At 36.7% G+C, this 14,051-nt stretch overlaps 1 protein-coding gene across 9 annotated transcripts in view; it reads left to right on the top strand.

The window, feature by feature from the left end:
- The window catches only part of APP (amyloid beta precursor protein), a 283,417-nt gene that overhangs the window by 210,799 nt on the left and 58,567 nt on the right, over positions 1-14,051 (top strand). For 8 of the 9 annotated variants that reach the window (XM_032629779.1, XM_032629776.1, XM_032629785.1 and 5 more), the window contains 2 exons: positions 4,839-4,967; positions 5,837-5,936. In XM_032629779.1, the coding sequence (XP_032485670.1) occupies positions 4,839-4,967; positions 5,837-5,936 (229 nt within the window). The remainder of the gene's footprint in view (positions 1-4,838; positions 4,968-5,836; positions 5,937-14,051) is intronic. The other variant, XM_032629782.1, reaches the window with a different exon arrangement.

Here is a 14,051-nt window from a genome sequence, read left to right as displayed (position 1 = left end):
CCCCATTAAAACAGCTCCCTAAAGTACCCCAACAGACTGGGTGGATAGATCAGTATGTATCAAAAAATTGGGAATGCATCTCTTCTTGGTTGAGAGATGGTTATTTTCAACTCAGATGCCGTGAAGGATGTATTTTGCCCCTGGAACTACTTGTGTAAGTTATATTTAGCTCTAGGTTATTCATTAATTTAATTAACATTTTTTTGACAACCAAATTATGCCAGGAACTGAGACAGGAGCTAGCGATATGTTACACTCTTGTTCCAAGAGAGGGAAATGGTTAATGTTCCAAAATGTAAATCTTCTATTTTCAGGTTCAGTATAATCCATTTTAGTAGGGCCTACTCTTAATCCTTTACGAAATTTCTTTTTGAAATGATTTTTTTTAATGCAGTGTGATTGTGAAGTGAACTTAATGTGTACTGAAAAGTGCTACATCTGATGCAAATAGATACTTTGTAATTATGGGCTAAACACTAGGAAACAATAATGATAATAAAAAAAGGATTGGATATAATTAGTCCCCCTGGGGCAGATCTTTTCCTTTTATTATCTCTGTTCTTTGCTATAATTTTTAATAATAAGATTAGCCATTCAATGGCAATATAACTAGATTTCAGTATTAGTGCATAGAATATTGTGAAATGAGGGGAATTTGGCAGAAAAAAATGTTATTACTAGTTACAGAAGATGTTAAAGACTTGAGAAAGGTTGAAATTATATGCATAGAGGTTAAAATGTTTCCTAATCTCTGCTTACTGCCAGTATCCTTACAACGAGCCACTGAATTCTTAAGCTTGTTTTTCTAATCGCCTGAATAATCCTGTCTTAAATGTAAGGATCATGACAATAGAATAGCAGTTACTTTAAGAGAATATATTTCTATAGAGATACCAGGTATTTTTTCCTATCATTTCTAGATGAATGTTCTGAGTTTTTAATTACAATTTTAAGAAATTCATCTTTGTCCTAACATAATGAAATAAAATTCCCGAAACAATGGAGGTTCCCTGTTATTCTGTGATATGTGAAATAGCTCTAGAAATAGTTTTAAGCCTTGGAAATTCTGCGTTCTGGCTAAAAATTGTAAAGGCAGTTATTTCTGTATTTGAATGAAACACGCATGAATCACATACCAAAGGCAGAACTCTTTTTTTTTGTTTAACTAAAGCAAATGAATATACAGAAGTACAAAGGAATGTTATCTATTTTTCTTTCTTAACTAAAATAGCATTTGTTTATGAGGTATCATCTGCCATTTCCTTTGACATGATTTGTCTGTCTACTCCAACATAAAAACTAATCTGATTTCTTTTATTTTTCATTTCTAAGCATGATCGTTAGAAATATGTTTACGTGAATAAGTCAACCAAACAGAACCTTGTAATTCATTTAATGAGGGACGTCAGAGTGTCTTTCTGAGTGTCTTCCTGAATTCTGGTGTCCTGAGGTGTAGGCAGTGGGAAGAAAAGGCTGGTGTTTTTATAGATGCACATGCAGTGTGTATCTGAGCTCACATAAACAGTGATGAGGTCATGGCTTACGCTGGGCTCTAAGGGCTTATTATCCTCACAGGAGCTTTGTTCCCCAGCAGAGAGAGGCCTGGGCCATCACGAGAGCCCGGTGTGCTACTGTTTCATTGTCAAGCTCTAGAGATTTGGGGGGGAAAGTTAGGAATATATTTCTGAATATACTTCTGAAACATATAAAGAAATGTCGGTATTAAAGGAGATAAGCTATTTTCAGCATTCGAACACATTCACCATTTAATTATCCATCTTAGTAGAAGATAAGGATGGATTTAGAACTAGAATCCATGAATGTCACAAAAGCCTAACTTTTTATTAATACCTATAATCTTTTTCCAGTAATCCTAAACAGATTGAAAGAGGACCTTCCTATCTTGCTATTTCTCCTCCCTACATCCGAGGCATTAGCTAAAGCACAGCGGAATGCCAAAAACCAAGGACAGTATTTCCAAGATTGAACAAATCTGGATGATTTTCAGCACAATTAAAAGAGCGGATATTAGCATGTCCCAAAATAATATTATCTGAGCTTATGAAAGCTAGAAATCCAGGCAAGGACTCCTAGAACAGGCTCTCATTTCTAACTATTCAGCGATTTCTTTCAGTTTCCAGTTCTATAGGTTACTTTGTGGAACATGTCTTTGGTGTGGTCCGTTTTAGAGTTTCCTTGAAAGGCAGGATCACATAGTGATCAGGAGAACGGGCTACGGAGCCAATGTTGGGCTACCTGTTCTTGCTGTACCCCTGACTAGCTCTGTAACTAAATGGAACCAGCTTCGTAGTCCTAAACCTCCTTTGTGCCTTGTTTGCTTCATCAATGTAGTGGGGCAAGCAGCTGCACCTCTGTCACAGGGTTGATAGGAAGATTTAATGAGTTACTATGAATAAAGCACTTGAAACGCAATCTTATTCATATAAGCAGTGAATAAGTGCTGAACTGTTATTGCTTAGAAGAAAGGGAAAGGGGGAGGGGATGGAGGTAGGGACTGAGTAGAAGAAATCAGCATGTACTGAGTAGCAGCTGTGGATGCAGCAGTTGTGTGAGTAACTAACAACATTTTTAATTCCCACATACACCGTATGAAAGATCGTTATCTGAATGGTACAGATGAGGAAGATGAGGCTTAGATATTTTGTGACTCGTGTTTATTTTTAAATTAATGTTAACATTAATAATAGCAAGTGGGAATCGATACTGTTTGTGATGATAGTGGAAAAAAACAGTGGGGGGAGACCCAAGTGTCAGTTGGCAGAATTCAGCTTAGAGCAGCAATGCCAAGGCCAGTTTGGAGCAGTTATATCCTAGTGCCCATGCTTGGAGGTGACAGTCCTCTGAGGACAACATGCCTTGTAGAAACATTTATAGGTGACTGACTACAAAAAAAAAAAAAAAAAAGAAAAAGAAGAAGAAAAGAAAGTTATGATGAAAAACAATCTTTATGTTCAATTGAAGTATTTTTTTTTCTTATTTGAGCTCTTAAAGAAAAAAAATTCCATTTTCTTTAAAACAACAAAGCCTTTTCAAGAGGAAAGGAATGAAATAGAGCACCTGAGAAAGCACATTCAGCCAGTCGGCTGGGATACCTTTGATGAATGCAATTAGTTGCAGTCTCCAATTCTGGAAGCATAATTGCAGTAGAACTAGAGGGACTTCTTTAGGACTTGGTGTTGAATAAGGAACAAGCATGTATGTAATATCCTGATTGCACAGTCCTGCATATAAAATATCCATTGCATTCAACAATACTCGGCCTTTGATTTCTGACCCCAAAATCACCTTTTTAAAATATATATATTTAAAACCTATTGTCTTTTAAATATGTATATTATCGAAGAAGTTCGTCGGTTTTTATCTCTTTTACTACTTTTCTCCTTTTCAGATTTAAAAGGCCATTCCCTGATTTGTAGGGTCAACCAGATTTCAGAGTACCAGTGAAAACTGTAATGATGTGCTGCCCAAAACTGTTTCAAGCTGTGATATCTGCCTTTTTTGGAGATTATGGAGAAGTACATTAGGATAAAAGGATAAAAGAAAGAAATAAGGCAGATGAACTCAGGTTTACTTTCTTTTCATTGTAGTTCTTTGTTTTTCTTAAGTATAAGAATGTGGCCTATGGAAGGTATAGTACAGAGCACCCTCTCTGAGTCAGGCACTGTATATTTTGTGATTCCTGATAAAGAAAGACAAAATCTAGCCCTTAAGAATCTCACAGTTGAAGAGAGCAGTCAGAAATGCAATAATGAGGGTTTGCATAGCATTTCATGGGAGCACAGAGAAAGGGTACCACCTCCACCTGGCATGTCAGGGAGGTGGCCCTAAGCTAAGCAACAGGAGAAGGGGAGGCACAGTCCATAAGGTATTGGAAAACACATACACCATCTCTGTGAATAAATTTTGTACCTTCCAACTGGTTTTCAAGGTGCCCATGACTCACAGGTTAATAATAACTAGATAGACCCAAATGGCCAAAATTCTATTTCTGATATGAACTTGCATAGGTAATTTTTCTTTGTTTGTTTTAATGAAGAAGAAACATGTGTCTTTGGAAATCATTTTTTAAAATCACATAGTAGAATGCATGTAGCAAGAGAATTGTTAAAGATAGAGAAAGCAGACCTTGTCCCTTTTTTTAATGAGGATGAATGCTTTCAAGTAAGACTGGAATAAAAATGAAATGGAATCAATTAGAAAAAAAATAGAAGCACTTAAGAAGCAACTTAATTGTTGCTGAAAGAATTAGAATCTGATGGCGTGGAAAGGGTTTAATTAAACTCCAAAGTAAAATAATACATTGGCCTTTCTCCCAGAAAAATATGATGTCTCTTAGAGCTTATCAGCTATTTCTGCAAGTTAGTAATGGTTATCTATTATTTTTCTCATTTTGATTATTACATACTACTGATGGTGGGATTATTTGTGCAACAGTTACTGCTGAGACAACCATTAAGACTGTGCAGATAGAATTGTAGTCTCATATGCCCCTGTATATTTGGGTGGGAAAATGGAAAGTACCTAACTTAAATCTGACAGATCCAAAATTAACTGTCCTTCAGTAGCAGAAGACACTATTTTAAAAGAAAATGTTAACAAGGATAGCCATCATGATATGTGTCGAATGCTAAATGCTGTTACAGAAATGAAAAGTGACCAATCAAATAAGAATTACCTAGTAAGAAGGGAATGGAGAATTGCGAAAATGTGACTCACAGTGCTTTCACATCATGGAATGAATTAGCGGGACCTCTGACCCAAAGCCATTGGAAGAAGCAATATTTTGGACAAACCTGAACTTTTTTTTCCCCCTACAGCCTCGTCATGTGTTCAACATGCTAAAGAAGTATGTCCGTGCCGAACAGAAAGATAGACAGCATACCTTAAAGCATTTTGAACATGTTCGCATGGTGGATCCAAAGAAAGCTGCTCAGATCCGGTCCCAGGTAAGCACAGAATGTGGTAATCATGCAACTTGGACAATTCAGTGTTCTTGCCCTTTGAGTTGGATCTTTAGGTATTCCCAGAATAGCCATGGGTGTTGGACCTCTATAGCAAGAGTTCTTTAATACCTGGTAAATTCTAAAGGCTTGTCCTAGGGCAACATGTGGTTTGGCACTTTCTGAGTTATGAAAATAACAAAGAATATAAAAATCTTGAGTGTCTACTGCTACTGATTCTTAAGGAACCATCAAACTCTGATGACTAAAATGAAAACAAAATTGTATAAACCAAAACCGCTAAAATTTGGTTCAACTAAATTATAGAAGACAATCATAAACTCCATTTCTACTGTAGTGCTTGGAGATAATGTGAGACTAAATGAAGCTTGGTAGTGATAAGTTTTATACTTTGCCATTTTCAAAACTTGACAACTGGGATCTACCTCTGGAAATCTGAAATTTTATATTTCCTTAAACAGAAGAATTTTTTGAAATATCTATGTTTCATGTTAAATATCCATATGATCCCATCTATTGGAAACTTTGCAAAGACGTATATATATGGAGCATCAGAGCTTATTTAGGAATCTCAATATTAGGAATCAGAATTGGGCAGAAATGGTCTTTTCAATTGGCTTTATATCTTATGGTTACAAGCATATAATATAATGGAAAGTTTAAAGCAGCTCCAAGTTAGAGAACAAAAAATGAGGGAATAAGAAAAATAAAGATGCCCTTTCATGTTCAAAGTTCCAGCAGCATTTTGTCAGTTTTATTTGGGAAGTTTGTATCTGTCTGCAGTGCTTGGTAAGGAAAATAACTCTTCCTTACTCCAGAGATGGTTTACCTGGAGCTATCATCCTTTGCTGCAGGTTATGACACACCTCCGCGTGATTTACGAACGCATGAACCAGTCTCTCTCTCTGCTCTACAATGTTCCTGCTGTGGCCGAGGAAATTCAGGATGAAGTTGGTGAGTGAGCTGTTTTTTTTGGTTCTGTGCATATAAACATATTTTCCTCCTGTAGGAGAAAATCAGGGAACTGAGTTCATCTGCATCAGGAATCATCAGTGTTTTAATATGTGGAAGGAAAAAGAGCAGATTCCCTTCTACAGTGAAACTCTTGGGGAGTGGAAGTTGCTCTCCTCTTAGCAATTGCATCAGGTCTTAACTGCATACTGACAAAAGCCGAGGGGGATGTAATTTGACTTTGGTCTATTTGTGTGATAATGAGCCACTTGTTGTTGGATTATACTTGTCAACAGTTTTCTAATTTAGTCAATCTTATAAATATCACCTTATGTTGCTTTGGTACTTTACAGTTTAATAGAAACAACCCTTCATCTCTTAATTCTTTATTATCATAATCTTATGAGTGCCATGATATCCTCATTTTTCAGATGAAGGAGCCCAAACTTACAATTTAAGAAACTTGCCTATGTCACGCATATCTCAAGGGGCACAGCCAAACCACAAAACTCTGACTTTTGACTTTGAGGTTATTGTTATATTCAGTAGTGCATCTTTCTTTGATGCACACCCCACACCCTGCATAGCCATGAGTGTTCTCTGGACCACGTTGTTGTTTAAACTTAATTAACTATATGCCCACTACCTTTCATTAAACTTTTAAAATAATCATACACTCATAAGAAGTTGGAAAAATAATACAGAGTAGTCCAAGGTAGACATCACCCACCTTCCTCAGTAGTAACATCTTACGTAACATCATGCATTATCAAAACCAGGAAACCGACCTTGTGTGCCCACTGTCTCCTATGGCCCTAGTTTTCCTAATGACATCTTTAATATTTCGTATGAGTAAGTTCTCCCTTTTCTGTTTTTCTTGGAAAGGGAGTAAAGTATCGCATACCATAATTCTCCACAAACCCCCGAAATGCCCATATTTGTTTAACTTTGCTTCACAGAAGTACTTAGATGCAATTACCCTAGTGCATCTTTCAACATAAAGCAGATGTATGAATCCGGGCGATATGGTGCATAAACCATCTGTAAATAAGCAATATGTGTGTGGTGGATCCCTCTCCATAATGAGTCCTGTTCTTTCTTAATTGGGTTGGAAATAGATGCTTAATTTGGTTTAAAACAGATGCAGGTTATCTGAAAACAGAATACCCAGGATGTTGTAGATGGTGTACCGGTTGCAGGAATTCCTGCTTTGAAGTGCCCAAAACACGGCTTGGCTCGATTTTTACATTTCATAACAGTGCTGTTCTACTCTTCTTTTTTCTAACTTAGTAATACCTTGCAAGTATTGTTTGTATTACTTCCAAGTATTTGGCACTTATCAGGTAATAATGGTCTGTTCAGTGTTGTGTATTAACACACAGGATCCTTTGTTTAAGAAACGAATATTCTTGTTATATATTAGTATAGACATGTGTAAGGAACCTTTAAAATACTGTGTATTAAATAAGTATAAGAAAGGCCTCCAATAAGTTGTAGAAGGGACAAAATCAAAGAAAAATCACGTTCTTAATGAACTGAATCTCAAATCTTCTAGATGAATGTATTTTGGCCTTATAGCCATCTTATCAAGCTTATTTTCATAAGGAACTTCAACTGAGGTGTTGCCAGTAATACCAAACTATAGAGGAACAAGCCATTGCAAAGGACTAGAATATTTCACTCTCAGCCAGTAATTATGGTTGACTCTTTCTAATTAAATTACCAGCTGTTTTCATTCAGCAAAATGCTACTGAAAGCAGTGACCACTAATAAGTAGCAGTTCCACAGAACAGATGGTGATTCAGCTGTCTTGAGTGTTGCAAAATGCCCTAAGAGTAGAACCACACACTAAACTTCAAATCTCAGTGGCAGGGAGAATATTCCGATAACTAAAATCATAGAATTTTTTCTTTAAAAAAAAACTGTTAAGTAAGCTTAAGAGCATGTCATTTTTAAAAATAGTTTTGTCATTCTGAGTATATCGAACACCGAATCCTGAAAGATAATCATTTAAAAAATCTTTCTTGCCTCCATTTTTATTTATTTTTTATTATTTTTATTTATTTATTTATTTATTTATTTATTTATTTATTTATTTTTGCGGTACGCGGGCCTCTTACTGCTGTGGCCTCTCCCATGGAGCACAGGCTCCGAACGCGCAGGCTCAGCGGCCACGGCTCATGGGCCCAGCCACTCCGCAGCATGTGGGATCTTCCCGGGCCAGGGCACGAACCCGTGTCCCCTGCACCGGCAGGCAGACTGTCAACCACTGTGCCACCAGGGAAGCCCAAAAATAACTTACTTTTAAAGTAGGACCATGGATGAAACAAGATGGGCTGTGAGTGCCAATTGTTTAAGCTGAGTGCTGTTTAAGCTGAGCGGGAGTTCTTTGTAGTATTCTCTTTACTTTTATATGCGCTTGAAATTTTCCATAATAGAAGTTGGTTTTTAGCTTACTTTCCAAATAGAATCTGCACAGATTTCTTCCAGTGTATGTCCTGTACATTTAATTTCTAATTAAATGCTTTGTCATTAGTCTGATTTGCATGCATCTGCCTTTTCTGTGTGTAATCAGATTTTAGATTTGGAGTCAGTTCAGTGTAAGTAAGAAGCATACTAAAATTCAGAGCTGCTGGGAAAAGGAGAAGATCCAAAAGAACCTACAAATGCATGTTGTTTATATAAAAGTTTGTGTTTATAAATGCAGGCAGTTAGAATATGTTTAATACAGTAAACCATCTGGAGAGAAATACAATAGTTTTGTTAAATAAGGGTAATAGTTGCTCTGGAGATGAAGGGTTTTCACCAGTCCTGAGGAGCTGCTAGTATCTTTCGTGACATAGGTTTATCTGCTTCAGGTAGTTTATGCTCCCACGGGGGTAGAATTCTCTATTATGGGTGAAACTGAGGAAGAAGCTAGTCACACCAGAAAGAAAAGGGCAAAAGTGGGAACTGGCATCAAATTTGTGAGAACAGTAAAGTGTGACTGACTAAAGCCTAGAATTCGTCAGGGCCATGAGTTCCAGCCCTGACCGTTTTCACCCACTGTGCTTTCCTGAGAAAGCCATCTGTTTATGCTGCTCTACTGTTAACTCCAGTAAATCCCATATCCATAACAACAACCTGTCTGCTGAGTCCCAGTGACATATTCCAGACTCAGAACACAGGCATACCTCGTTTTATTGCACTTTGCAGATACTGCATTTTTCACAGATGGAAGGTTTGTGGCAACCCTGTGTCAAGTGAGTCTGTCAGCACCATTTTCCAACAGCATTTTCTCACTTCAGTCTCATTTTGGTAATTATTGTGATATTTCAACCTATTTCATTATTATTACGTTTGTGATGGTGGTCTGTGATGAGTGATCTTTGATGTTACTATTGCAAAAAGATAATGACTCGCTGAAGGCTCAGATGATGGTTAGCATTTTTTAGCAATAAAATATTTTTTTAATTAAGGTATGTTCATCGTCTTTTTAGACGTAATGCTATTGCACAGTTAATAGACTACAGTATAGGATAAACATAACTTTTATATGCACTGGGAAACCAGAAAATTCATGTGACTTGTTTGTTGAGATATAAAGTTGAGATACTTTATCGCAGTGGTCTGGAACCGAGCCTGCAGTGTCTCCGAGGTATGCCTATATTTCACCTGTTTCTCAAACTCCAAACTATGTGTGTAAGGAAGAAATCATTTTGTCCCTCTTGAAATTGACCCATTTTACAATCTCAATTATGGGTTATCCCAGTTGTCCTATACATATCCATGATGCCTTCCTCTCCTCCACCCATGATTGCTTATCAATCTGAAATCCTATATATTCTACCTCCTATATTCATGTGGAATCCCTGCTCTGTAAATCCACATTGTTAGCTCAGATCCTTATCCTCTCACATGAGTTTCACTGGACTCTCAACTAGTCATCCTGCCTCTTGGTCCCCTCCTACCCAAATTCTTCCTCTTCAGGGCTGAGTTCCCTGCGAAAATGAAAATACAACCTGCACATGGTTCTTCCTTGCTTGAAAAGCAGCATCCTTCAATACTCAACTGAAATGTCCACACTCCCATAAGCCCTTGACTAATTTGCGTAGGGAGCCAGAGGGAAGAGCTGGTGTTTGAGTGACAGTTATATAGCGAACTGATGAGACTCTCTTACTGATGCTGTTGCTGGCCTGAGTTCTTTATGAAAGTTCACCCATGTTGAGGTTCAGGGCCACCACATATAGATGTGGCAGGTGGTTTAGGGAAAAAGCATAGACTGACATTCATTCCACATCCCACTGACGAAGCCAAGTCCTCTGGGATGGGGCCACATCCACGTGAAGTGGAGCTTTCTTATAATTCACACAAATGCAACATATGCGCTAGTGACAACACCGGTGAATTCAGTGACAGCACCTTCAACTAACTTGCCCTTAACAGATAGTAAAGTGATAAAAGTGGAATTGGAGCCAAGGTCTGCATGAGTCCGAAACTCATACTCTCTCTGCTACCCACTTTCCTACTCTCAATTCAGTAGAATTTTCTTCTACTAAACCTCAGTGTCTAAAGCACCATGTATCCACCTCTAATACCATACTCTACTTTGTATTTGTTTATTGACATGTCCACCAGCCCCCAATCCTGTGCGATCTTCCAAGACATGTCTTGGTCATGTCTGTATCCTTGGGATCCAGCAGAGGACCTGGTACTCTGTAGTATTAGTCATCATAGCCTAGGTTGAAGCAAATCCCTAGGCTGCAAAGTAGATGATCCTTAACTTAGGTGGCTCAGGTGATCTCCTCCATAACCCTAAAGACCCACCCTGAGCTCCTTCCTTAGCACCTAGCATAGTGCTACACAAAACAAATCTCTTTCCTCGGCCGCAGCATTCTCTAACGCTATGATTTATCAAGCCAACAAAATGGGTGCGTTGGCAAAGGTATCAAAATAAAGAATAAAGCAGAGTTCTCAGGACTGTAACTAATAACATTTTACAATATTGTACTATATCTTATCCATGACCCTCTGCTATTTGGCTTTCTGCCCAATTTATATACTTTGACACTTGATTTATTAAATATGTTGTCTGGTTTGACTCTTCCATCAACCAGAGTCTGAGGCTATTTATTTGCTTTGCTCCACCAATAAGTATGAATTATCAAAACTACTCTATTAGTTTTATAAAAGCTTGCTGTTTATTCTTTTATAATAATTTTTCAGTTTACTTTGAATTACTATTATGTGCAAGTTCCCAGGCACATCATTTATTACTTAATGTTTTCCTTTTTTAAAAAAATGTATTTGCATACAAATTAGGAAGCTTTCTGTAAAGAAAGACGTAAGGTGTTTGTAGAGGGGGAAAGAATCCCTTCCTCATTTAAAACAGCTGTTTAGGACATTTTTTTTTTTATTCAGCAAATGATATAATCATTAATTTAAGGAAAATATGCCTCTTTTCAATGTCCATATTCTATCTTAATCATCTTTTAACCCTTCAAAAAAGCAGAATTCCTTCATCTCTACTATTGTTCATCTCGGCTTTGCTTTGTCAATTTGCTGTTTCAAAATGAGTGGATTTTTTTATCCTTTGTAATCTTCCTTAAATCTGTGCTAAAAGGATTCTATTCTTCTATCAGCACTCACCAGAGTACTTCATTTTACAGCTTCCTCAAGGCTAAAAACACTGCAGCTCTCAACTCAGGGCTGGCTGTTTCACAGAACGCTGTAATGATCAATTTATGAGAAAGATAGGAGGAAGGAAAGGGGGAAGGAAGGCCTAATTGTTTCATACCCTGGGTTTTTTTTTTTTTTCTTTTAGCCTTCAAAATTAGTAAAAACATGAATTATTGTAAACCAGATGTTGGAAGGATCTCTGGCGGAACAAATCCATAGTGAATGGGGTGGGATTGAAATATGTGGCAGGAGATCAAGAAACTCAAGTTAATGAAAGAAGGCTTATAATTTTTTATTACAATTTGACTGTGGCCTCCTGATAAACTTTTCTGCTCTTTGGGGAAAATACAGCATGTTTATTTCAAGGACAGTGTTTCCATTCTCTGTTCCTAGTAAACCTATTGATTTTTGGATTTAATGAATCCAAAGTAGTCTAGACTTAAAATAGAATATCTATGGCACTTCCAGACAAACAAAATGGAACATTCATTACTACTGAGAATTTTAAGTATCCTTGTGTATAATTGTTAGTCAGGGGAGGGCATCAGGAAGAAAAAAAAATCATATAAGTAAATAAAGTGAGAGAACTATTAACTTACTCCACTCTTATTTTCCATAGGAAATGGCTTTTAAGTATAAGTAGATTTTACATTTTAGAACTGATTTAAGTATTTGGCAACAAGAACATTTATTTGTATCATAAATTGCCAAAGACATGTTCTTCCTTCAGTTTTACAGTAGTCTCAGAGCTCCTTATTAGTATTTTTTCCAGTATTATTACCTGAATTACAGGTTTGACCAGTGTTTATTTGCCTACCCTCTAAATGTATATCTTTGTCTCCCTCTTAAGCAAGACATTTACTCTTCCAAAATAGTACAACTTATTTTATAAATGAGAAAATGAAACTGCATTGTCAAGTGACCTACATGTAAGCATATTAATCTTCAAAACAGAAAAGTATACTATGACAATAGCAACCCAGTTTTCTGATGCTTTGCCTGCCATGTTGAAATGTCTCTAAACAGCAAAACATAGATGTGTCAATGCCAATGAGTTCATACCTCAAACCCAACTGGTCTGTAAATAGTCTTAGGAGGTTACAGCCCTTAAGCATTTAACTCACCCATAGTGTCTAGTTTAGTGCTTTGCAGACATTTAGTTCTTTATACCTTTTGTGGATATGATATATAAGCTGTCCTTTTCTTAGGAGTTTAATGACTGAATCTATAAATATAGTGTATGTCATTCAGATGATCTGTGGAAGTCAGTGATAGGGTCCTTTTGATGTATGTAGGGACTTCCCTGGTGGCCCAGTGGCTAAGACTCCATGCTCCCAATGCAGGGGGCCTTGGGTCAGTCCCTGGTCAGGGAACTAGATCCCACATGCTGCAGTGGGAAGATTCCTGCATGCCGCAAATAAAGATCCTCATGTGCCACTACGAACATCCCACACGCGGCAACGAAGATCTCACGTGCCGCAACTAAGACCCAATGCAGACAAATAAATTAATTAATTTTTAAAAATATTTTTAAATGCTGACTAATATTTTTTAAAAAGTTGATGTATATAACTTGACATATGTAAATTATTGACATGGAAATTATTCAGGGAAACAACATCAGTTTCCCTGGGTAATTTTTATAATATTCCCTTCTGGCAAACAGATGTGTTTTTTTCTGTATTTTCTGATCCATAATTTTAAAGGAAAAGTCAATCGTTTAGCATTATTAAAAAAGTATACACTTTCTAGGAAGAATGAATGTCAAAAAGTTTAATTTAAAACAAATAAGCATAATCTCTGCCATTCTGGCAGATAGATTATAGACATTAATATATATATAATTCAGAGTGGTATATTGATCTTATTTCTTGCGATCCCAGTGTACCCTGGCAGTCATTAGATGACTTACATATAAACCACATTGTTTATTTCATACCATTGCAGTGGCTCTCTGGATTATGTTTTCAGTCTTAATAAGTAGGCGGTATCTATTAAAATCTTTTGCATATATTTTAATAGGGCTCTGCGTTTTTATTATTGAGTTGTAAAAGGTCTTTATGTATTCTGGATACTAAACTCCCATTAAATATATGATTTGAAAATATTTTCTCCCTTTTTGTAGGTTTTCTTTTCACTTTCTTGACATCCTTTGAACACACAAAATTGTAAAAGGTTGATGAAGTCCAGTTTATCAATTTGTTTTCGCTGTTGCTTATGCTTTAGTATTATATCTAAGAACAATTGCTCAATCCAAGGTCAAATATACTTATACCTGTGTTTCTTTCCAAGAGTCTTATAGTTTAGCTCTTATAGTTAAATCTTTGATTCATTTTGAGTTAATTTTTATATGTAATGTGAGATAAGGATCCCCCTTCATTTTTTTTTTTTTTTTTTTTTTTTTTTTTTTGGTACACGGGCCTCTCACTGCTGTGGCCTCTCCCGTTGCGGAGCACAGGC

This window comes from Phocoena sinus, chromosome 4 (genome assembly GCF_008692025.1).
Source record: "Phocoena sinus isolate mPhoSin1 chromosome 4, mPhoSin1.pri, whole genome shotgun sequence".
Taxonomy (NCBI): Eukaryota; Metazoa; Chordata; class Mammalia; order Artiodactyla; family Phocoenidae; genus Phocoena; species Phocoena sinus.
This window is presented reverse-complemented; position numbering and strand designations above follow the sequence as displayed.